General features: G+C 43.4%; 1 protein-coding gene across 3 annotated transcripts; it reads left to right on the top strand.

The window, feature by feature from the left end:
* Positions 1-63: 63 nt before the first annotated feature.
* LRP3 (LDL receptor related protein 3) lies at positions 64-23,861 on the top strand. 3 transcript variants are annotated; one of them, XM_027663729.1, is made up of 8 exons: positions 133-163; positions 1,539-1,601; positions 4,989-5,036; positions 10,674-10,812; positions 19,236-19,444; positions 19,725-20,811; positions 21,974-22,106; positions 23,031-23,861. In XM_027663729.1, exons 2-8 carry the CDS (start codon positions 1,595-1,597, stop codon positions 23,832-23,834), a joined length of 2,427 nt encoding a protein of 808 aa, XP_027519530.1. In that variant the 5' UTR covers positions 133-163; positions 1,539-1,594; the 3' UTR covers positions 23,835-23,861. The 3 variants fall into 3 exon arrangements, with proteins under 3 accessions (XP_027519529.1, XP_027519530.1, XP_027519531.1); XM_027663728.1 differs by lacking the exon at positions 1,539-1,601 and having other exon boundaries at positions 64-163; XM_027663730.1 differs by lacking the exon at positions 133-163 and having other exon boundaries at positions 1,539-1,617.
* The last annotated feature ends 1,532 nt before the right edge of the window (positions 23,862-25,393 follow it).

Here is a 25,393-nt window from a genome sequence, read left to right as displayed (position 1 = left end):
CCGGGGGCCGCCCGCGGCTCGGCGTGATCCCGGCCCGGCGGGCGCGGAGCCGCCGCGCTCCCCCCCGCGCTGAAGGGCAGGCGGCGGCGACCCGCCATGGAGAAGGCAGCGGCCGCGGAGCTCCGGCAGGGCGCGCTGGCGCCGCTCACCGCCATCTGCCTGGGTGAGTGAGGGACGGAGGGAGGGAGGCAGCGCGGCCCGGCCGCTCCCGCCGCCGGGGCAGGTCCGGGCACCCCGGGGGGCTGCGGGGCCCCTCCTGCCCTCGGGCAGTGCCCGGGCACGGCACGGCGGAGCCCCCTCCCTCGCTCCGCTCCGGGTCCCTGGGGCAGCCCCGGCGCTGCGGAGCCCAGCGCCCTGCCCTTGGCTCCGGAGCCGCTGCCGTAACCCCGCACGGCGCTAAAAAAAACCCCAACAAAGTTGATGCCTGTGGCTCCCCGGGCCGTGAGTCCCTGCGGGGCTCGCCGAGGGACTGCCCGGCGCTGCTCTGGAGAAACACTTTCTCCCCTTCCGTGTCCCTGCCATGTTCTGCTCGCCGCCCTCCTCCTGCTCGGAGCGATGCTCTCCGCGCTGCCTCGCAGCAGGTGTTAAGTTATGGCAGCGCGATGCTGGTTCCCAGTCTGTCAGCCCGGTCTGTCGGGGGATGTTTTTCGTCGGGGAGGAGCGCTGGCACCTCTGACTGCAACGAGACAGGCCCCGCGTGTGTTGACAGGGACACCGAGAAATTAGGAGTTATTAAAGCTGCCCCCTTCCTGAGCCCTGCCCGAGGGTTCTGGTGGGTCAGCTGGGGCTGCACCGAGCCCTCCTCACACTTACAGGCCAAGCTGGCGTAGCTCCTTCATCCAGAATGTGCTAAACCCACATCTACTTGCTCATAACGTGGATTAGAGTTCATTTTTAATAATCCTCAGAGGCAGTTACTATTTGTTACATAAACGATCAGAAGTGGGTATATCCGTGGCCAGGCTGCTTGTTCTCTTTTTGTAGAAGTGTTTCCGTAACATCAGTGCTTGCCTAGAGAAATGTAGGAAGTTGAAGTTTAAAAGTTGCTCTGGTTACTTCAAATCTATCTATTTTAATTAGCATAAGTACGATGTTAAAAGCTAGCAAAATTCCAAAACAGTTTCAACATCCTTTGTAGCTAGTACTTTTTTTTTTTGAAGACTCTTAAAGGGATTTCAGAGATGTGCACAGTGTGAGGATAATGTCTGCTACATTGTTTATTTAAAATTAGAAAAAGATACAAATTTCCACCAAATTTCCACCAAATTTCTTGGGTTTTTCTGGGTGTTGTTTTGTGGGTTTTTGTTTTGGTTTGGTTTTTGTTGCTCGGTCAGACCTTTGTTAAAGCTTTTGTTATTTAACAGAAGTAGCACAGTTCTTATTAAAATGACTAATAAGATAATAAAAGATTATGTAAACTCCAGAGTTGAAATGAGAACACTTCTTGTAGTTAGATGTGGGTGATGCTAGGCTGAAAGTTTAGTAGATTTCTGCTTTCTATGACTTCTAGAATTTCACTGTCTGGCTCTTCTTTTCAGCTGGAATGTTTTATTCCTATTCCTTGCACAACTGACAGTAGTGGAAGTTGAGAAACATGAGAGGTGGGAAGCTTGTAAGGTATTCTGCTTCAGTGAACCCATAAGAATATGATGCTGCTACTTTAACTATTTTTGTTTTTTACTTCCTACTTGTGTGTCCTTTCCTTTCATGTTTGTTTTTGGTTCTTGCTTGTTGCCGTTCTTTTACTTTTTGTTTCCCTGTGTGTGTGTGTTTGGTGTCTGTATCCACGCACTGCCACCGACCATTGCTGCGTGACCTTGTCTGTAAACTGCTGCTCCCGAGGCTGGAGTTGGGTTTGTTTCAACTCTTCTGTTGTGAAGCCATTTTGTTTATCATTCTTGAGAAATTCTGGAGGACATAGAAAGTTTCCTTCACAGGAAGGAATCAGATCAGCAAAGCTGATGTCTGTCCTTCTGGCTGTGGGAAAAGCCTGGTAGCTGTCGTTTGGTTCGGAGGTGCCAAGATGTAAATTTTCCCTTTCGATCCAAACAAACCTCTTTCCCATCTGAAAACCTCACCCTGAGAATTACTTAGCAATCCAAATGATTGGCACAGGAAGTTTCCTACAGGGAGTTCAAACCAACTGAACCACTTCTGGGTTTTTTTCTGACTTTCCCATAGCTTCCCAACAGTTAAGAAAAAGAGCATTTATAAAACTTTCCAATACAACTTAGTCTCTCACCTGTTTTTATTTTGACAGGGTCTTGTTTTGACAAGAGACAAGAAAACCAGCAGGGAATGGCTGTTCTTTCTTTTGAGCCTTTGACAGTTTTGAGAGCTGAGTGCTTCAGAAAATGCTGGTTTACAGTGCTCTTGTGGTTTGATTTGATGGTCTAGAGTGAGACTGAGAGTGAGCAAAACACATACTGCAAACTGTAAGCTTATTCAGTAGCTGGGGAAGGTGCCTGATTTAAAATGTAGAGAACTGTTCTTGACTGCTGACTTCTTAGTATGAAAGGGTTTGAAAATGAGAGCAAAGAACTTGCAACTCAGCCAATAGAAGTTTTGTGTTTGCAGAGGTAAAAGAGTATTTTTTTGGGCTTGTCCTTTTTAGGTATCTGCCAGGTCTGGTGTGCAGAGCTACCTATAACTGTGTTTCTGGTGGTAAACTAGGGCTCTCTGTTTCCCAGTCCCCAGTAACACAGCTCTGAGTAGGGTAACTCCACTTTGTCATACCCCATGTCTTTATCCTACGTATTTCCGTTCAAAGGGCATAAGGGCCCCTCATCAGCTGTGCCAGGGAACCTCTGCTTCAGAGCCCATGTCCTCTTATGGTTTTTGGGAGGATTCAGGTATAAAACATGAAGAAAGACTGCAGGATGGTACAGACCCGGACTTTTCTGTACAATGTACCTTCAGACACTCCTGTCACTTGTGGTGATAATGGTTATGCAGAGTATATTCGTGTACTTTCTTTGGAGCAAGACATTTTAATTCTCATGAATATAATTTTGTGTCTTAATCACTGATTAATTTCTTCTCAGTCCTTATGACTGTATTGCTATGGTTACCAGAATAGCCGTGCTTTAAAACCATGTGAGGAAATGTTGTGCTGCTGTTGTTGCTGTGATCCAGGGCTTGTCACAAACGGATGTGCTGCTCCACAGAGCAGGAGTTAGCAGAGCCCTGCTGTTTCCTGGGGCAGGATGGCAGTGCTGCTCCTAGGTAGGCTTCCTGACCTAGTGCTGTGAAACACAGGAAATAATTACATCGTCATTGTCAGAGAACAAATGTTATGGGCATTAATTATGTCATAAAATCGGTGCTGTTAAGGTCCTCTGAACGTCACGTTAATGCTTTAAACACAAATCTGTGGCTCAGGTGTTTCTTCTCAGGCCATAGCACACGTGTGCTGCCATTTAGTTGCCCTCCTCTGTGTGTTCCTGAAAGCTCTTAGGACCATGACCACGTAGAAGGAGGGAGGGGTTGCTGTCCTTGCCCCTGTGGCAGAGCCCCGAAGGCTTCTGTGACAAGTAACACCAATCATTCTGTTCTGCTGGGCCTGGCCTCAGCCTGAGGTCCGTAGCAGTTTGTGCACCTCCCAAAATCGCTGTCTGCAAAAAGCTCTGGCTTCAGGAAGGAGAAAATCCAGGCTGTGGACAGCCAGGTGTAAGTCAGGGGAGGACAGCTGTAGGCACCTGGACTGCTGCAGTGTGGTGGTAGTTCAAACCCACCACAAACTGAAAACCAGAACTGGCAAGCTAAGGGATCATTTTTAGCTTTTTTTATTTCCACCTCTTTAGAGGTCCGTACTTTTCTTCCTCTTGTGCTGGTGTAAGTTATTCCAGAAGGTGGTGGGGCAAGGCTCATTGTTTTGTGATGTGTTTGGACAGTGGAGCAAACAATGGGGGCCCCACTCTGAGGCATAAATAGTGTTAATTGTCATCTGCTTCCGAAGTGACTGTTGGGAACACAGACAGCTTCTCCTCCTCTCTTCTGTTGTTGATTTTTACTAAATGCTTGCAAAGGGATCGACTGTTAAAATATTTAGGACTTAACACATACAAAATAAAGCCAGAGTGAGTGCTTGGACTGGGATGTTGTCAATTAAGTCTTCTGGTAACCTTCTAAACCTTTCTAATTCTTTTAAATATTTGTTACTTTATTAATAGGCTCTCTTTGTAGAGCACAGATTACTATTGAAATGAGAGCAATTAGTGGAACACGATGTAATTGTTAGAGAAGTACGTTAAGGAATGTATGGGGAAACTAATATGGAACTACATGTTAATGCTGACCTCTGGAGTCAGAATCACACAGGACAAATGTTTTTTTGGCAATAACTACTCTTACCAGGTCACTCTAGTGGTATAAACCGTGGAGGGAGGCTTTTGAGTAAGTGAGGAATCTTTGGAAATTAATTTGCAAGTCGGGTATGTGTTGCGAGTACTGCCTCATCCTGTTTTGATTGTACCAGTAGAGCTTTTTGAAAGCTTCATTGCTTTAACTTAGTCAAGGCAATCATGTTAGCTTTAGCAGTTGATTTTTAAGGTGACATTTACCTGAGAGGAACAAACTTCGCTTTGTTCAGGGGAGATGTATTTGAAGATAATAATGGCATTAGTTATTTTCCAGCAGTTAAGCAGGTAAAGTCACTAGCTGTGATAATGAATGTTTCAGTGGAATTGTTCTTGTCTCCCTCAGTGAAAAAAAATCCCACTGAAGACGTTTAGAAGAGATTGGCAGTTGTTTCTTTCCTAGCATGTTTGACAGATACTAACCTAACATTGTGTGTTGACTTTGTTTTAGCTACAATGAAGGATAATAGTTGATTACATGATTTGCTTGTGTAGATGAGCAGAGTTTTGTTGGAAAACTGCTATGCATTTCTGTTAACAACCCAGCAAACTCCTAGGAATGGTTAACTACTGACTGCCACCCTGTGCCACTGGAACCTGTCTGAACATTGTTTTTCTGTCTTTACACAGTGAATCTCTTCCTGACTGGGAAAATCGAAAGTGCTGTTACCTCACTAGGTAAGGCATTCCTTTCCTATTTGTGTTTACTGTTCTTTTGAGTTGTTACTGTCTCTTCCCCACACAAAGAGATCTTTCAGCATGACCTTTGTTTGAGAGAGACTAACAATGACAATTTAGGAAGTTTAGGACTTTTAGGTCTTCTTGGGGTTGTAGACTCCAGCAGTGTCACTGTGCTAGAAAAGAGTGGTACATGCTGATATGTTCAGGGGAAAACTGTGTTTAGAACATGTGTCTGGGAATATCAAGCCAGGGATAGTGGCCCATTCCTGGGGGAGCTAAAACAAGAATATTGAAAAAGTCTTATGAATGTTGACTTGGAAATTCAACCAGAATTGCAGCACCTGGTGTAATTTCCTTCTCTGTGACAGTTCTGTGACTTACTGACATTATGGGAACACTGCAATCAGGGTCCCCTTAGTGATAAGGGCCCTCTTCTGCCTGTCAATCCACAATCACTTGTGTAGGCTCACTTTGTGCCCAAAGAGGCTGCAACTTAAATTAAAAAAGCCAAATAAGGGGAATAGTTGGAAAGGATATGGGGAAACATAAAAATAATTCTAAGGAGGTAGATCAATTAAGAAGGTTTAAATCAGAAGGTAATGATTTTATGATTAGGTAACTTCCTTAAATTTAGCTTAGAGGAAGTGTGGATGAGCCATGTAGGACATGTGTTGTTTGCCACACAGTATTTTCCATTCTTGCATTGGAAAAAATGCAGAGTGTCATCTGTGTCATAGTCTGTTCTGTCTGAATGGTTCTTTGGCTTTTGATGGAGTTTGGCATCTGTTGGCTGTGTGATGTATGAGTTTACAACGTGTAAACTAAGTAATTATACAGTGGCTGGCCTGGACTGGTGATGCTGCCTTGGCCTGAAATATGTAATACTTCATCCAGTTGGCTCTGCTGCTTTCTGATGCTGATTTTTTTTGCTAGAAACAGAGTTGTAACATCTGGCTTTTATTCTTTCCAGTATGCTGAAAACCTCAGAGTACTGTAGCCTTTGTGCTTTCTTGTCTTCTTACAGTTTGCAGTTACCTTGTCTCCTGGCAGTTTAACTGGAGCTGGGGACAAAAATGATCATGAAAGGTCACTGCAGTGGTGTGACCCACGTGTGGCTTCTCTCACCTGTGCATTGGAGGATGGCAGGTTAGGATGGTACAGTTGTAAGTTGCCAGGGATTGTCTCGCCAGGAGATGTTCCTGAGGAGCCCAGATAAAAGTTGGGAGGAATGTTTGCTGACCTAAACACGTCCTGACAAAGCAGCTTATTGCAGAGTTGGGCTCTGTGATAAGCTGTCATGCAGTTTCTTCTCAGAAAGCAAATAACAGCAGAAATGGTGAGTTCTGGAGAAGGCAGGTGGAGGCACCATCTCGGCTGTGTTTAGAGGTTGTAAGTACTCAATGCCTCTGAGCCAGGCAAGCTGCTGCTGCCTGGGAGCAGTGCTGTCCCAGAGCCCCCATTCCCTGGGCTCACAGGGAGCTGCTTCAGCCTGTTGATCCAGCAGTGTGAGCTCAGACTTTGTCAGCTCAGTGAGGTGAACCCTTGGACTGTGCCTTCACTGGTTCTGATCAGGGGCAGGAGCAGCCAGCTGGAGACTGAGCAATGTACAGTGGAGCCTGAAGTCCTCTTTTTCCACAGGAATAAGGGACCTACATTAAACCATGTGTGCAAGCCCTCCTTGGGAGAGCCTTTTGAGAACCTGGGGAGAGTTTCGTGCTGACTCCAAGGCAGCTACTTGAGGAAATGTATATTGCCAAGCATTTGCTTTCCAGAGTAGGTTCCTTGTGGCAGGTGCAAACCATCTTTTATCCCGGAGCAGATGGTTGGGATGTGTCCCCTGAGGCTGGGACAGACCCTGGGGCATGGCAGAAGTGTGAAGCTGCAGGTTTTGTTTTCTGCTGGGATTATCTGAAAATTTATTCCTGCACAGCACTGTCCTTTGGTGAAGATCGGTGTCTGTTTAGTTACAGGTGCTCTTGCAAAAATAGGAGTAGTATTATTAATGTAAAACTTTTGGAAACTTTATTGCATGTATTTGTGCCATATTTAACTGGAGAGGGAACCTACTGCTGTTCACAGTGGAAGAAATCCATTTGATTATTACAGAAAGAGCCTCCATAAGATTTATACCTGCTTGACAGAAACTCTCTGAACTCAAATCTCTTCTGGCATTTATTTCAAGTTTGGGATTTTTTTGGTTGGTTGGTTTTTGTTTTGTTGTTTTGTTTTCTTTTAAATTTATGAAAGATTTATTATTGTCTGTCCCCAGAATTTATCTTTTCTCTAAAAATACCATCTCAGTAAGATTTTTAGTGAGTTGGTTTGCCAGTCCAGAGGTTGGTATTATTTTCTGTTTCTTCAGTAATGCTAAGTGTGGAAAACTTGGCAGTTTGGAGCTTTTAGTAAATTGGGGGTTCACTTTTCTTCCAGGATTTTGCAGAGAGGCTGCAGAAGGACACAGAACAATGGTTGAAAAAGTGTTATCACTGCTATTCTTGTGTGTTGTCACTGATGATAAGACCTTCAGAATCCAGGACTGTGCCTTTCTATTTAGGAACTTCCCTTTCCTTTGGATGTCTTGGCAATTTGAACAGGATTTTGTTTGTTTTCTTTAAGGAATCACACTGTCATGCTTAAGCCCAGTTTAATAACACAGTACTTGGGCTTGTGTGTGATTCTGCAGACTTCATGGCCAGGGGCTGAGGAGGGAAGTGGGGCCCTTTTATTGATACTGAAGCTCCAAGAGTATAAAATTGTGCCCTGGTGTGGTTTTACCGTTTTGTTGCCAGCACTGAAGGCCGTGTTTAGTACATAAATATCTTACAAAATTGATGTAGGTGAGAGAAGAGCCTCTGAAAGCAGCACTTGGGTACTTCACCTTGCCAGTGCACAAGGAGTAGGGAAGCAGGTGACTGGTTAGGAAGGAGGTCAACTGATATTTGCAAATCCCATAGTAATGAGCACTGATGGGAAAAGAAAAGCATCAAAAGCAAGGCAATTAAGTAAGGTTTGGGTAAATGCTGTACTGGTTTTGGGAGGTGGGGGGGGTGTGTGTCCCCAGTTTGCTCCAACAGGTTTAGGGAACTGTGGACATATCCTTAAAATAGTGTAATTAAATGTTGGCAATATGAATTCAGATTAGTGGTCCATTCAAATCAGGACCCTTCACAAGAGCAAAGCAGTTGTCCTTTTGATTTTGAGTGGGGCAAGTTTGAAATGCTTGTTGTGTATCAGAGGGGTAAAGCCTTGGGCAACAATAGCCACTGTCAGATGACCTGCCCAAAATGGCATATAGTGTCAGTGCAGCCCTCACCGTGCTGTGTCTGGAGATTTTCACAGCCACAGTTCTTCTGTTGAAAGGAAAAATCTGTTTCTCTTCGTGCTGGTTCTTTCCACGCCCCACATTTGTGTCAGATGTGCAGTGCTATATAAGAAAAAGTGTTCTTTGCTGAAAACCTGAAGTGGGATGTTACAGCAGTTCCTCTGCTGACGCATTAGGAAACTGGACGTTATTGCAAAAGAAAAAATGCTACTTCAGTGTTACTTCAAAAAAACCTGGGATACTTCAGATAACTATTGTTCACGATCTTTGTAATTACTTCCTAAAGAAACAAGTATTTGGGAGAATAATAGCTGTGCTTAACTGCACTGATGAGTGCATCAATGGAGGTGCTCATGTGGAACCACCATTCAATGGCACCTCCTCAGAATGGAACTAAAATAGGCTTTGTGCAATTGTGATTCTGTTCTAGTGCATTTACTATGGATAAGGGATATTAACTCAGAACAGTATTTGGTCCAAGGGCAACAGAAATATTTGCAGAGCTGTTGCTGGAAGCTCTGGCTAGTGCTGTCTGGTGTGTTTGCTATTTTGCTTTGTGCATCCTGTTTCCTTCCCATTTTGGAGTTTTAGTAACCTGGCAGTGAGGAAATGCGGCCCTTTCAAGCTCCTTGATGTGGTTCTCTAGGTCCTCTTTTGCTGCTGTGATATGTTGATGCAGTAACAAGTATTTGGAGGAGCACATTTCTAGACCTAAACACGCTGAGAACTACAGTCGACAAATCTTGTGGATCTTACATTTGCTTTTATAATTCTGTACTTGCATCTGCATTTTAGTGTTTTCCTGCACCTAGAGTGGAGCCTCTCTGTGACAACAAAAATGTTCTTGTTTTTGTAACTGCGTTACTGCAAAATGTTTGTTTGGAAAATAGATGTTTTTGTGTATTTATGTAGTCTGTATGCTTTCGTGGCCTTTGAAACTAGTAGGAATTATATGCATATATATTTCAGTGGAATGCCCTACTCAGAGAATAAAAATAATGGCTTTTTTTAAAATGTTTTGCCTCAGGTAAGTTGCCTCACGCTTTTTATATTCCTGTGGTTCTCACTTGCAAAGGGCTTGCTGTGAACAAACAGGGCAGTGCCAGGCCCGGGTTTCCTGGGGGGGACGTGCTGCAGCCCAGCCCCAGCGCCAGGCAGGAGCTCTGCAGGCAGCCCTACCACCTGACTGCAGCCAGGCAGCTTTGCAGGCACTCCTTCCCTCCATCCCTCCAGTGCAGCTAAATCTGACCCCAGCTGGGAATTGAAAATGATGTCTTTATGTGGCTGGATTTCAAGCAGTGCTGCAAACCTGTCATTTATAAGGCAGTTTATTTGGGGGTGTTTGTGTATGAGGAATCTGAAAGTGCAGGCAACCTTTTTTTTATCTTGCTACCTTTTTCAGCTGCAAGAATGTAAGCTTCTGTCAAAAACTGGAATATCTGGCTGCAGTCCACAAGTCATGCTCTAGATAGTAATTTGTTTTAAAAATAGTCTAAAAAATAGTTTTGAAGAATGTTAAGAATAGCTATTGCATTACAGAGAATTTCCCCTCTTGTAGCCTGATGTTTTCCCATCAGAACAGCTTTCCAAATTTTCCTTAGAACATTTCACTTTCATTTTCGAATTGCTTAATTACAAATTATAAGTATTTGATGTAACCTGCTGTTTTCCATAGGAAGAACTAAAAGTGCTTTGAAAATACTGAGCTTTATTTAGCCCTGTTTGCTCCTCTCCCTGTCTGGAAAATTTCTCCCATCTATGTGAGTTCAGAAGGAATTTAAAGTACTTTAGTTATGTTCAGTATAAACATTTGACATCAGAGTCCAGTTTACTTTTTTGGGGGGGGGGGTGGTATTTTTTTAACCATTACAAACTCTTCAGGTCTGTCATATGGATAGAAGAATAAACAACATGTCCAGGAACATGTTACAACAAAATGAGCTTCTAGCTACTTTACAATGAATATGAATCTCCTTCAGCTGCTGGGTGACCTACCCAGGCTTTGAGGAGCTGGTAAGAAGGCTTTCTGTATTACAGCCTCTTGGCAGATCGTGCAGTAATATTGATTGTAGCCTTTGGTAGATTCACACAGGGTTATTGATTAGTCCTGCATTGAAGTGCAGGTTGTGTTGCCTACACTTGCTGCGGGTGTCTTAATTAAAAACCAGGGCAGGGAAGAAAGCAGTGAGAGGATAAAAGTGTTGACTCTCATTTGCCTGCAATCCCCAAAAACTGATGAAAGCTCTTTTAGCTGATGTGAGTTGTTGATTAGGCAAAGCATTAACAATATTATTTTCCCCCCTTATTAACAGCTGCTTGCAGTGGAGAACTGGAACAGCACACAGAGAGACGAGGAGTCATCTATAGTCCTTCTTGGCCTTTGAACTATCCTCCAGCCATAAACTGCAGCTGGTACATTCAAGGAGATCATGGAGACATGATAACAATTAGGTATGGCTTGATATTCTGTGGAGGTAAGGAGTTGCTTTGCTGAAATGGAAGAAAATGTGAGTTCTTACCTGCTATACCAGCGTGAGGTTGTCTGTCAGAGCTGCTGGGTGGTCAAAGTTGATAACACTGGAACATGATTACAGGTTGGGCACCTCTCTCATTTAGAAATGTTTCACTGTGTCTTGTTTCTGTAGGCTACTCCTGACAGCCATTATTATACAAGTCACCTGTAGGCTTTTAATATATTCATCTTCACAATGCCCGTGTGCGACTTCATGTACCTCTGATAGATGAGGGGGTGGGAAACAGTGATATATTTACTCACATTAAATAGCCCCCTTTCTCTTCATCACTTATAAGTAGGAGTAGGTGAAGGCTATAAAACCTAGAACAGCCCCAGTGGGATATATAAAATTCTTACAGCAAAAATGGCTTTTTCTCTAACATCTTGAAATGGTGCTATATTTAATAAATAGTCAAAGATACTTATTGTTTATTGTTACTTGTTAACCAAAAGACACTTGCTTTTGTGCTTAATATATATTTCTAACAAATTAAATAATAGCATTTGTGGCACAATTTTAGCTCAATTCTGGAAAAATGCTATTCAATAAAGACTAAAATATACTACAAATGGTTTGTTACGAATGTTTAGGCTATAATATGAGCATACTGTGAATTTACTTAATTTCTCTGGGCTAATTGTTGAATCCTCAAACCAAGAATTTCTTGCTTAAAAAAAAGCCCAAACCCTAGGAGAGGTTTTTTTTTTTTTGTTTTTAGTACTGTTGTATTTGACACCATCTGCTCATTCTTTGCTCAGCTGCTTAAAAGGACTGCAAACCTCTTCAACTGCAGATGCTCAGCAATTAAAAACAAATCTGCCACAGATGGAATAATAGGAGGGCTCCACCATCCGTAGTTCAAAATAGGAACTACTCATCAAAAGTAATGAAGTAGGTACCTGCCAGCATTTGAGATCCATAAATAGAAACAGGCTTTTAAACCCCATTACATTGTATTGGGCTTGGGGAATTTGTTTCAAAGCAGAGATTGTGGGAAACTCTGAGAAAGCATACAAATGAGACACAGGACTTGGCTCTGGAGAATGATGCTGAAGTTTGTGCTGTGAAAGCATCTCAGAGCTCCCAGTTAGAATTAGGGCTCTCTTCTGCAAGTGTGAGTGTAGCAGAGGCTAAGGAAATAAAGGAAAGTGAGGTGCAGAAACTGGTAGTGATGTGTATCCAGTTGAGACGTGTGCACAGCAATATGATTTGAAAGATTTCTCCTTAATGGGTTTGTTTTCTGTCACTGAATACACATCCATGTCCTGCCCTCCTCTGCACATGCAAACAATGGGAGCTTTGTGTTTACATCCCAGGGAGTAGTGTTGTGGTGTTACGTTTCTGACTATAAATGTACTTGGGGTGACTCACTGCAGTGTCTGAAATTCAAAATGTTGCAGCATCTGAGGGTTTCTTTACAAGGCTGTAGCCCTTGTGATGCCAAGGACATGAAAGAAGCAGCTGACTTACCCAGGCTAACATGACATAGGCAAGCTGAGAGGGTTCAGATACAAACATTCTTTCCTCTGAGTAGCTGGATGTGCTTCTTGTCCTAACAGGGTGTTGGTAAGGCCATACATAAGAACAGCTTTTTGAATTTTCCTAGGAAAATCAAACACAGTTCCTACACTAACATATGGATTTTGAAAGGTTCCAAAAAAACCCATCTCCTTTGTCTTGTGTTAGGCTGAATGCATTTCCTTTGATCTTGAGTTCTTATTGACAGTAAGACAGCAGTGTTATATAAGGGATATATCTATATATAATGAGATACAGCAGGAGTCATTAAGGGATAAAATTGCAATTGAAAGTATTTTTAATTTCTAAACCATTTGCAGTCGGTGGTCATTTTTTATAAACCTATTTATTCAACAGCTTTCAGTAGAACAGTGCCCAGATCTCTCTGTGGATGTAAGGTGCTGGCTCCTGTGGGCATGTCCTTTAGCAGCTTTGTCTTAATGCCTACCTTCCATGTGGGTGTATTGATTTTCTTCCTATCCTCTCATTTCCATGCTTATTGTTTTGCTTTATAGTTTACTTTTTAGACATCCTTGAGGGAGATTTCCCACGAACAGGAAATCTATGTTCTTTATGTTTATACCTCTCTATTAGTTACACACATTTCAGTCCTTTCTTCCAAGTTTGTGTGTCTGATGGAATGGTTCTGTTGACACCTGGGAACAAGTCTGTAGCCACTGTTTTCCAGGGCTATGTTGTGTCTCTTTAAATTCAGGTAATCAGTCTTTTAGTTATTGTTCTGGAAACGAGTTGATTTTTCCCACCTGTTTTCTTTATTTTTATGTTTGTTTTCATGGAGGACTACATAAAATCCTGTAAGATCAGATAAAGATGTCATATGCAGTAACTGCCTTTGTAGCATCCTTTGCAGGCTTTATAGGTGTATGTTTCCTCATATCTGAGAAAAAGATCAAAATAATTTTTGTTTGGCAGTTGCTGTTACCTGATGGTTGTAATAAACCCTGATGCAAGCAGAGTATAAGTTTGTTATTTTATTATTGGAATTTATGGGACTGAGAGTAAAATCTTCCCCATGCTCAGAATTCCAGATGAGAGTATTGAAAAGCAATCTGCTTAGTGAACCACTCAAGTTGTCTCTTATTAATTGAGGTGGGGGAATCACCTTCATTGGCTTTCTCTTCAGTGATGCATGACATTGGTTTTGGAAGAAGGAATTGTCAGGTACCTGATAGGAGGGTGGAGCCAGGTGTGGGTCTGTCTCTTCTCCCAGGCAACCAGCAGTTGGACAAGAGGGCACAGGCTCCAGCTGCACCAGGGGAGGTTTAGGTTGGACATTAGAAAGTTCTTTACAGAGAGAGTGCTCAGCCATTGGAATGGGCTGCCCAGGGAGGGGGTACAGTCCCCATCCCTGGAGGTGTTTAAGGACAGACTGGATGTGGCATCAGTGCCATGGGCTGGGTGACAAGGGGGGGTTGGGTCACAGGTTGGACTCAGTGATCTCAGAGGTCTTTTCCAACCTGTGATTCTGTGATTTGTGTCTCAATTTCTGAGTAAAACCGAGACCAGTTCATGTAAAGGCTTGCTGGTCTGTAATTGTGTGGATGGTTAAAGGGGCTGTTTCAGAGCCTATTTACCAAACTCACAGGGTTTCAGAACTTGACATTAATTGGAAAAAAACGTTATAATAGCCACTTCAGTTGCATGTGCTCAGCTTTTGAAGAAGCAGGCCCAGTGTCTCCTGCCTGAGGTTACACAGTTAGCTGGTGCTTGGGAGCTGGGAGCAGAATAGAGCTTTCCTGACTTTCAGATCCTTGTGCTTCAGTGGTTAAGCAGAAATTTTTAATGAGCCAATTAAGTCATCAGTTGTTCACAGTCTGCACTTGCTCTGAGAAGCTGGCAAATAGAAGTAACTTTTCTTGCTTAATTGGCTAGTTCTGTTTTATTTTGGGACTGTGCTCTACTACATAATGTTTATTCTCCAATTTTTAAAAGGAGTTTAGAGGGCCAAATTGGACATTTACTTTTTCATTTATTTACTAATTACTTTCATTCAGATTTTGCATCCCATGTTTGCCCTTTTCCAGTTATTAAGAATGGGTTTTTTTTCTTTTTGCTTTTATCTCTAGTCACTCATGCTTAAACTGCCATAAGGGGTGTAGGGAATTCCCTACATTATTTATGGAAGCACTGGTTTTTTCCTAGGTGGTACCATTCCTTTCAGTGCAAAGGGTAAAAAACTTAGCTCTGCTAAGCATTAATTTTTGCAGGTAGCACATTTTTATTGTATGTACAGACTGTTAATGTGTGTTTATGATAATCTGGTTTAATGATGTTCTTTTCAAGCAACATAAAATACTTGTCAGTTAATAGGACTTTTTAGGCTACTGTTACTTCATATGAGTACACAGGCAAGAACTGATATATATGACTGACCCTGTAATTTTCTGCAAACTCCTGGAGGTCTGCTCCCTGTTGGAGGTAACTCTTTTTTCGGTATCATACCACTGAAAGAAAAATCAGATGGATTTACTGATTTCTGCAGAATTCAGTAAAAACAAGATTTAGTGCTGTGTTTGTCAGTTCACACTGAGTTGTTTTGATCCTCAAAGTCTAAATACTGATGGTGTTTACTAGACAATTCTTGTACTTTTATATAAAACTAGGGGATTTTAAAAGGAATTAGCTGTGGAAGAGACATTCCAAGAGCAAGATAACTAGAGTAAGTGCTTTTGAATAGAATCTTTTCTCAGAAGAGGCAAAAGCTGCAAAACTTGGTCCAATAATTTTGGTCATGTATACCAATCTCCTTCCCTCTTCCTGTATTGTTTTGGAGATCCACAGGCAGCAGTGAGAACAGCCTGAGGGCCAAAGCATTTTGAAGGGTGTTCTGTGGTGGGTGTTGTGTTTTGTTCGTGGTGCAGTTCCAGTGCTGGAAATACCAATGCTGGAGAGCTTTTGCTCTCCCTGCCCTGTGAGCTGGGGCTGTGTGCTCTGGGCACGGAGCAGAGCCAGCTTCTCCTTCCCTCCATCATCCAGTTGGGATGCTAAAGCAGAGAAGTGAAGCTCTTGGGTGGAGGGGGGTGTCTGGAGCAGGTGGGGCAGGCTGTAGTTGAGGAGTGCAAGGGCTGGAGTTCAGTGCATGAGGTATGGGTGACATTATGCATTAGTGCTCTGTTTCACTGTGGCTCGATCCTCTTTCTTGTTTTAGTCACAAAAAATAATGCAGCTTTTGGATGCAAAGGGCCTTCCCTCAAGAACAACAACCACAGACTTAACTCAGTACTTTTCCAAAGACTGTTTGTATAGTCCTACAAGCACAAGACTTTGTCCCTTCTTTCCACTGCATACCATCATTCATTCAACCACTGGGTTAATCCTTTTGATAGAAAAAATTTGCATTCCAGTTTGAGAAAGTTCAACTGAATAAATAAATGTCCCTGAGCTCTATTTTGTGGGTAGCAGAATTAAATTATTCTTCAGAAGACTGTAACAGCAGCAGCACTAGATCTAATTACAGATGATGAAAGAAGTGGAGTAGCAGAGGTTGAGCACAGTATTCAGGACTCTCAGCTAAAATAAATCAGTTATATACTTAATGTCAGGAGTAGTATGGCAGAAACTTGTGACACAAAACCTCGTTGTCACGAATGCACAAAGTGAAAAATTTCACAAAAGTGAGAAGTAACTATGTATTTATAAGTGCACACATATGTATTCATGTTGTTTTGTATTTTTTTGCAAAGGAGTGCTTTTTTTGGTGAGGGCTCATTCAAATATATCATGCTTTTGGTCTTGGGTAAAATCACCATCAATTTAAATGAGGAAAAATTTGCTTCTAGTGGGGACAGTATAACTTAAAAGGATGCTGGAGTGAAGTGACAGTGCCTTAATCAAAGGAAAATTTGTTCAAAATATATCTGTTGATTAGTTTGCGTGAGGTGGAACATAATTCCTTTGACTTTGCTTTTGCCCTTAGAAGAAGAAATTTTATAACTGCTATGGTATCTATTTGCACTGGATCTAGAATGTATTTCAGGGAAATTGTGTTTATTCAGTGGTGTTTGAAACTCCTGGGCACTTGGGATTAAGATATACTTGGTTTTGTAAAAGAGCTTGTTCTTGTGAATATTCTGTATTGACCCTTTTCAAATACCAAGGTATTTTGTTTCAGTAGCTCGTGCATCTCTGAGAAGCATGAATCTGTTAAACAGAACTTTCCTTGCAAGTCTGTTCTGCCTCATCACCCTTCTACTCTGTTGGCTTTGTGGCTAAAGTTTGGATTTTTTAGTGGAGGACTGTGGGATTCTGCTCTGAATCTATTTGAGACCCACAACTGGCACTCAGGAAAATCACTTATCCTCTGTATGCCTGGTCTTCTGCTTTGGAAAGTGGGACTAAAGGTTCTTCCTCTTCCACACCTTTTATAATAAACCAAAAAAAAGATGTTTATTAGTAATGTACAATACTAAATTTTCAAGGTGCAAGTAAAAGATATTAATTATACTCGACAGCTATTGCTGTCATCTGCAAAAGAGTTTGAAAGCAAGGCATGTGCTTGTAGCTGACTTTTCTATATTCTTTGTGAATCTTAAAGGTGTTAAACCTTTTGTTTTGTTTTTTCCTAGAAAGAAATGCATTTTATTGTAAGGTACAGACAGCTTATTATATAGGCAAATTCTGCCCTGGCTGAATTATTTACTTGATAGACAAAAGTAGCTCTTTTTGGCAGAGTGGGGAAAACAGTGGCTGTGGAACCCAGTTGAAGTGCTGGGAACTGGGTAGGATAGGAGAACAATTTGTTTATATTTTTAAGGTTGATCCTGGTACATCTAAAATAATTGCAGAAATAAGAGATCAAAAGACTTAGTAAATGATCTTGTTTGTATTGCAGAAGCAGAAGTTTTTCTACTCATTCTCACCCCCCCTTCCAAGTTTTGAATTTCCATTTCTTTAATGACTGTTCCCTATTCTTAAAAACTTTTGTTCTTGGGCAGATAGGTATTTCTAACACTTTTTCAAAATGTCTTTATGACAAAAAATCCCTACAAACAATCCTTCAAGTAGAAACTCTCGGTGATGTCTGGTGCCAAAATGGATTTCAGAGTGCAAAGCCAATGTGGTAGCTCAGTGATGCTGCCTCACATCTCCTGTAACAGACTTGATGTGGGTGCCTGTAGTTTCCCTGATGCTCTGTATAATTCCTGTTCATGCTGCAGTGCTTTTCATACACTTTCTTGGTCATTTAAAACGTTTTTTGCTGAGCACCTGTGACAGAAATACTCTTTAGTTTATCTTTGCATGGCTGAGTACTTCAATCTTTTCATTCTGACTGCACAGTCATCTAAAACTTCCCTGCAAAATATGCTGGTTTCAGAAGCTTGATGAGATTGCTTATAGCAAAGAACTGAGTGCTGTAGGAATATTTCTTCCCAGCTGGGAAGGCACATAGAGCGTGGTGGGAGAAAAAGAGTTAGAAAAGAGAAAAGACGTATTTCTGGGTGGATTGTCCTTACCTGCACTTATGTTGTTGGACATCTCTTAATTTCCATGTTAACTTAACACTTTCAGTGCTCCCTCACTTCTTATTCTCTTGCTGATAATTTTTTTTGAGGGTTATTAAGCTGGACTGCTTGGCAGAACCTACAGGTGCTGTAGGCTGGGTCTCCTGCTTAAATAAATCGGCTGGTTTATATAGTTGCTGTTCTTTCCCTTTCACCTTCAAAGGGTAGGATCTGACAGGCACTGACAGCCTTTTATAAATACACACTGATATCAGAAAATTACCCTTCCATTTATCTTCTTCAAAGACTTCATCTTTTATGTTTGTGAGAAGTCCTTTGTGGAGGGAGATCTGTATTTCACAGCAGCTTTTCAGCCTTTCTGAAACTTCTGTCCAGGTGTTTGCATGAGGCAGGCACAAACTTCCACCAAGTAAATTTTGTGTAGCTGAAAGGGGACATGAAAGAGGACCAAAATTCATTTCTAAGTGTTCTGAGCTGTGTGCCCTTTCCTATTGATTTGCTGTGCAATCTGCTGTTGCCATTACAGATTACTGAATGCAAATTCAATCTGTTTCATCAGAGCACAAATACCACGTGTGGTTCCTGAGCCACAAGTTAAGGGAGTATTATCTGGTTGTGTTCAGCATTCTGCAAACAACCAGGGCACCTCTTTGCACTAAGCTACTACTGAAAAATCACTGGGCTTTGGTCAGCAGAAGGGCTGGAAATTTGACTGTTAACAGGTTATAGTCTTGTTTGCTCTGCATTTGCCTTCCCAGAAAGGGAATATTTTAGTCTTTGAATTAAAAAATAAATGTGTTAGATTTTAGGTTCCATCTCCACCCCTGTTTTCTTCTTGCTCTCTCCCTGCCTGTCCATAGCTTGAAGAGTGGGTTTGTGTCTCTGGTACTTTACCCTTTAGGGTTCTTTATACTGCTTCCTACTATTCTTTTTCCAAGGCAGTAGTGACCCCTGTCATCCCTAGTTTCATAGCTGTTAAGGTTGGAAACAACTGCTGAAATTAATCTATCTTCTGTATAATGTATGTATTCTGGAATTTTGCTTTTCCTCATATCTGTCTTTTACGGAGCAGTTTTATTTAAGGACTGAGTAAAAGAGGAATCACTCTTTCAGCTTTTAAAGCTACTTGGCACGATGTTTATGCCTGGGAGATGGGTGCTTTTCCAAATGGGGGGATGTGCTTTGTTTCTATATACTCAAGGTACTGTAGATGTTTCATTGTCTTTGCATGTGATGTCTTTATGTCAGCACTGCTTGGCACAGGAAGTCACCTGTTGGAGTTGGTTTTTTCTCTGTTTGGCTTTGTTCCAGATGCATGGCCTCTCTGTAACTTGTATTTTTTTTTTGTTCCTAACAGTTTTAAGAACTTTGACTTGGAAGAGTCTCAGAAGTGTGCAGTAGACTGGTTGATGATCGGCCCATCTTCCAAGAGGGAGGAGTACAAAGTGTGTGGATCTTCCATTCCTCCGTCTTTCATCTCTGCAAGGGACCATGTTTGGATATTTTTTCACTCAGATGCATCAAGCTCAGGACAGGCTCAGGGATTTCGCCTTTCTTATATTAGAGGTAAAATCTTACAATTTTTTTGCTTTCTCCTATACTCCCTCTGGCAATACTTGAAGATGGTAGCATTATTTTTTTTTGACAGGAGTCTTGGGCCAGTCATGATGACTATAAAGTGTTAGCATGGTAACACTGATAGTATTTGCACTGGGCTTTTAAGCAGTGTTCCTGAAGTGTGCTGGCCTGACTGATTGACTTGTGACATTAAAAGACATTAAAAAATTCCATCAGCTAGCTCCAAAAGTTTTGATCCTGACTTCTTTCTTCTTGTCCTCTTTCACAGGAAAGATAGGTCAGGCTGTGTGCCAGTCGGATGAATTCCGCTGTGCAAACGGGAAGTGTATTCCCAGTACTTGGAAATGTAATTCCATGGATGAGTGTGGTGATAACTCGGACGAGAGGAACTGCACTGTCCCTCCAACAGACCCTCCCTCCAGCATCTGCCCCTCAGGAACGTTCCAGTGCAGCGCTGCCCACTCCACTAAATGCCTGGTGAACGAGCTGAGGTGTAACTCGGTCAAGGACTGCAGCGACGGCTCGGACGAAGACAATTGTCCTGATCTTTCCTGTGGCAAAAGGCTGGGTAATTTTTATGGCTCTTTTGCTTCCCCGGACTTCTTCCGTGCCGACCACAGCAGGTCGGACCTTCGCTGCACGTGGTACGTGGACACGCAGGACAACCGGCACGTTCTGCTGCAGCTGGATTTGCAGCTGGGCTACAGCGACTACGTGAAGGTGTACGATGGCATCGGGGAGAGGGGGGACAAACTCATGCAGACGTTTTCCCACCACAACAACAGGCACTCGGTGAGCGTGGAGTCGTCCAAGGGCCAGCTCACTGTCTCGTACCACGCCCGCTCCAAGAGCACCGGCCATGGATTCAATGCCACCTATCAGGTGAAAGGCTATTGCCTCCCTTGGGAGCACCCCTGTGGGAGCGACGAGGAATGTTTCACGGATAAGCAGCACTGTGATGGCTGGTGGCACTGCCCAAATGGCAAGGATGAGGAGAACTGCCCTGCCTGCCAGAAGAACGAATACCCTTGTGAAGGAAACAGTGGGCTTTGTTACTCCATACTTGACCGCTGTAACAACCAGAAGAACTGTCCAGATGGCTCAGATGAAAAAAACTGCTTTACTTGCCAGCCAGGAAACTTCCACTGTGGGACAAATCTGTGCATCTTTGAGACTTGGCGCTGTGATGGCCAAGAGGACTGCCAGGATGGAAGTGATGAACACAACTGCCTGGTGATTGTTCCCAGGAAGGTCATCACAGCTGCTCTGATTGGGAGTCTCGTGTGTGGCTTGCTGCTGGTGATAGCGCTGGGTTGTGCATTTAAATTGTATTCTCTGAGGACCAGGGAATACAGGTAAGCATCTTGCTTTGGTGATGCTTCCATAGCTGGGGTGGTTTTTTCCATTTTTTAAAAAGAGGAAAAAATTGATTGCTAACCAGAGAATTTGCAAAATACTGTGAAATCAAATCCAAGGACTTGCTGACAGCTAAATAGCAGTCAATGCATTAGGCTTAGAGAAGAGTATTAAGATTCTCAGAAGTAGTGAGGGGAATGTCAGCTCTTCTGTGATCGATGAGAAATACACATTTATTGTGCAGCATGGCAGAATCTGTATCTAACTTAATCTGTCTTGAGTAATTTCCTCTTCTTCCTCTCCTTGCAACAAACTCCTTACCTCTACTAAAATCTGAATGTTGAACCACTACAGTGAAGTCTTCACTGAATCTGAACTGAACAACCTCTAACCCCTCCCCTCCTTAGTCCTTAGTTATGCTAAAAGTGATGTCTGCAGTGTTGGGGCCTGTTCTGGGCAGCAGTCCGTGGTGCAAGCTATGCCCCTTTCCCTGGTCCTGTGTGCCTTGTTGTATGTGCAGGGTGTGTTTCTTTGCCTGTGTTAGATGTTTGTGCAGGTGTAGTTCTGCCCTCTGGGAGAGAGTCATAAGGGACTTTCTGGTTCCCATCTCTTGTGAGCACCAGCTCTGTGCCCTGCTGCTGGCACTGTTTGTGTGTTAAGCAGTGTGCTTTACATTCTCCCCTGATCAAATGTGCACGATGAAGGAACTGGAAAACAGCCACTGTGCTATGTTGGGAGGATGTCCCCTCGTCTCCTCAGTGCCTCTGTTCTGACGGGACAGCCAAAGCTCCCTGCGGCTGCAAACTGCCCCTGTTGTGTGACTGTTCCCAGGTCTTAGTGTTGTCTTTTTCACAAATAACCTTTGGGCCCTTGCTGGACAAGTTACTGGCCAGCTGAAGAAACTTTCACTGCCACGCAGTGCAACCTGAGGCTGCACCAGACAGTTTGCTGGTTTGATTCACGGGTGCTTATACCCTGTACTCTGAGTTCTCTTGTTCATTTTCACATCCTGATGAGATTTTCATTGAGCTTAGTCGAAGGTCTGTGGTTTTGCTGCTAGCACGAAACCCCTTGGCAGTGCTTTTACACATTAACACGAGGGAGGCAGGACAAACTGACTGTTCCTTCTCTTCCATGTTTTCTCTCTGGTTCTGTTTCCAGAGCATTCGAGACCCAGATGACACGACTGGAGGCAGAGTTCGTGCGGCGGGAAGCTCCACCCTCCTATGGACAGCTGATTGCACAAGGACTCATCCCCCCGGTCGAAGATTTCCCTGTGTACAATGCATCACAAGTATGCAGACACAAGTGCCAACGAACATTTCAGCAGCCAAACTACTGTATAAATGACACAGAATCAATCTGGATCTGTGTTTCAGTTGTGGCTGTGCCAATTATATGGAAGTAATATGAAAATGTGTGTGTGTGTTACGTGGAGCTGAAGGACTGCAGTTACACAGCTTGGTGCTGTGGGTAGTTTTGAACATATTAAATGTGTTTGCTAGGGAACAGCAGTGAGATAAACACATGCTGTTTTGCTGCACATCAAGATAGAATGAACTAGAGAGAAAGGTCAGAAAGTAAATAGAAAAAAGGCTTTTCAAGCTGAAGTTGTGGATGTACTTGAAGTGATAAGAAAGTAAGGTCCCTAGCAGTATTTTTGGGAAATTCTGGGATTATTTTCCATTTACAGATACATTACAGTGGCAAGCCATTAAATCATTCTTCTCTGTAATTGCTGAGTTCTCAAAAAACTCCTGTACCCTGTCAGAATTATCCAACTGTGATACAGTTCCTAGTGTGATAAAACACTTGTAGTTTGTTACTCCAGTGGAAAAGTACCTTCCTGGGCAGACAGGTAGAGCTTAAACTCACACAGGGAACACTGTAAGGGAGAGAAGTTGTGGATGTCCCATCCCTGGAGGTGTCCAAGGCCAGGCTGGATGGGGCATTGACCAACCTGGTCTAGTGCAGGGACGTTGGAATGAGATTATCTTTAAGGTCCCTTCCAACCCAAACCAGTCTATGGTTCTTTGAGAGTCCTTTGGTACAGGCAGATCTGTCTTTGGTTTTTGTTAGAAAACACACATTTTCCAAGGAACCGTAGGGATCGAGCCTGAGAATTCTGGTCAAGTGGAGATATTAGTGGGGGGAATGGGATTTAGGGGAAGTCTTGGGAGTATGTGTGAAATGATATTTTGTTCCAACTGTGTTACAGGCCTCTGTGCTGCAGAACATCCGGACAGCCATGAGGAGGCAGATGAGGCGCCACTCGTCCAGGCGCAGCTCGTCCCGGCGGCGCTTGGGCAGGCTCTGGAACAGACTCTTCCACAGACCTCGGGGCAGAGGGCAGATCCCCCTCCTCACACCTGCCCGCACCTCACAGACTACACTGGGGGATGGCATCATCAACCGTGCTGATGGGACTACTCAGAGTCCCCCAGCTTCCCCAGAAGGACCTGGGCAAGAGGCAAATGGCCAAGCCAGGGGCCCACAAGAAGCTGGATGTAGCAGCCTGCAGCCAGAGACTGAAATCACAGAGCCATCACCTGCCAGCATCTCACCCAGCACTTGCACAGCAGCACATGCAGAGCCCGAGGCTGGACGTGCCAATAAACCCCTAAGTGCTGACTCTGACAGAGAGCTTAAGCAGCCCAGTAAAGTGGATTCAGGAAAGGCTTTCAGGGATCCTTTGTCTGAAAGTGTTACAGAAACGATCCATGGAGGGTCAGCATCCAGGAGGACTGGCCCAGAGGACAGTAGTTTAAGTGGAAGTCATCCGCTGAGTGAAGAGCCATGTAGGTTACCCTTAAAAAAGTGGGAGTCTGGTTATCCAGACAGCCCTGTGAATGTTCATATCCATGTGGATGGACAAAGCCAATGTTGCCCTAACTCGTACCGGGAGGAGCCTTTGGGTGTTCACGCGGCTTGTTGCCATTCTGTGGAAGTGCCAATGTCAGAGCCCTCTGCTCCCCTCCCTGAAATCAATACCAGTGATGACGAGTCTTTACTTGTTTGCTAATAAAAAGTTTTGGTTTGGCCCTGTAAATTTTGTAACTTCATTGTTTCTGTGCCAGTGCACTCTGGTGGTGGTGGTATGGCCGCGCTCTCCACTTTGTCTCTTCAAACCGCCGGGTTTGATCCCACAGGGAGTGCAGCACGAGGCTAAATGGGACAACTTCATGTCTTGGTTGCTATTCCTGAAACTCCAGTGGGGCAGAAGTAGGCCAGTGTGTGATGTCAGGGGCTAGGAGAGCAGGAATGTGTCACTGTAGTTTGGAGGCATCTCCATCCTCTGCTATTTCTTCTGTACTTTTCTTCACTCTGCATTCAGGGAATTAGTGTTTCTTTGCTTTTCTACTGAACTAGAGAGAACTCTGCTGGAACCTGGGGCACACACTAGTCATTGTAACGCTGAGGACTAAGCCAGAAATAACATTGTTGTCTTTTCAGACATAATTTAATTAAAATGTAATAATTTTAATTACAAATACTTAGAAGGAAGTAAAATCCTTTGCGGCTTCCACTTTATAGAAATTGCTCACTTTCTTTGCTCCCTTCAGAAATGTTTTGATGGCCATATGGTCCTCGAAGCATCCACTAAACCCAAAGTTTCTGTATAGAATACCCAGAATGAAACCAGGTGTCTGACCTGCTGAAGCTTTGTAATGAGAGTTTAGCAGTGTTCAGTGTCAGTGGAGTGCACTGAACCCCAGTTGCAGCAATGTTTCTCTTCTCTGTTGCATTCTCTTCATAGTGATGTTGTGAAGGTTGCAGAGTTGTTTGCTCTTTCCCTACCCTCTTTTTCCCCTCCTCCCTTGTTCTTTTCAGGGACTTTATGCTGATGCCACTTTGAGTGTGCCCTGAAGGACACTGAGGCTTTACAGCTCCTGGCAACTCTAGTGGGAAGCACTAAGCACTTGGTAACTGTCAGGATCAGACTTTTGGTTTAGTTTGAAATAAAATCTGTCTCACGAGTTTGTTTGTAAATCTGCTACACAGGTGCAGATGTGTAAACCAGTGATTTTATTTATTTTTTAGAGGATGCTATTTTGCTCATTTTTTTTCTTTTAAGAACTGAAGTGGATCGGTGCCATTTTCAAAGCTGACACGGTGTGGATTGTACAACCCTTAAATGTAAACTGGTGCCTTTTTGGTTTTTTAAAGTGTAATTAAAAGCAAGCAAGTTATTTACCTGGAAGAGGGGTGGCATTGCTTAACCAGGGGTCAGTGTGGGGTGACAGAACACTGCTGTGTGGTGGCTTGGTCCTGTTGGGGTGGTTGGGCTGGTGGCTGGACTCCCCCTGCTCTAACAAGAGCTCTTCTTCAATTCTCCTGTGACTCAGTGACAAAGAGAAATGCTTTATGTAGGATTAACAAGGAACTTGACACTGCTGTAAGCACCTGGGTCCTCCAAAGCGTGATTGTTGCAGGAATTGAAGTTGCCCAGAGTTATTAACTTGTAAACTCGGGGTGGCCTTTGGCATCTGTGGGCCTGGGCTCTGCTGCCCACAGGACCCTTCTGGCTGTAAAGGCAAACAGTGGTGGAACAGTTGAGTTTACATCACAGTGTCAAAGATT

The sequence above is a fragment of the Corapipo altera genome, unplaced genomic scaffold, assembly GCF_003945725.1.
Source record: "Corapipo altera isolate COAL_440 unplaced genomic scaffold, ASM394572v1 140b, whole genome shotgun sequence".
Classification (NCBI taxonomy): Eukaryota; Metazoa; Chordata; class Aves; order Passeriformes; family Pipridae; genus Corapipo; species Corapipo altera.
Note: the sequence above shows the minus strand (reverse complement) of the source record. Positions and strands in the feature narration are given on the sequence as shown.

Excerpts from the sequence above, each read along its gene's own strand:
- LRP3 (XM_027663728.1), top strand. The coding sequence starts at position 97 with ATGGAGAAGGCAGCGGCCGCGGAGCTCCGGCAGGGCGCGCTGGCGCCG. Across the intron at positions 164-4,988 it reads GCTCACCGCCATCTGCCTGG|TGAATCTCTTCCTGACTGGG; the intron begins GTGAGTGAGGGA and ends GTCTTTACACAG. Across the intron at positions 5,037-10,673 it reads AAGTGCTGTTACCTCACTAG|CTGCTTGCAGTGGAGAACTG; the intron begins GTAAGGCATTCC and ends CCTTATTAACAG.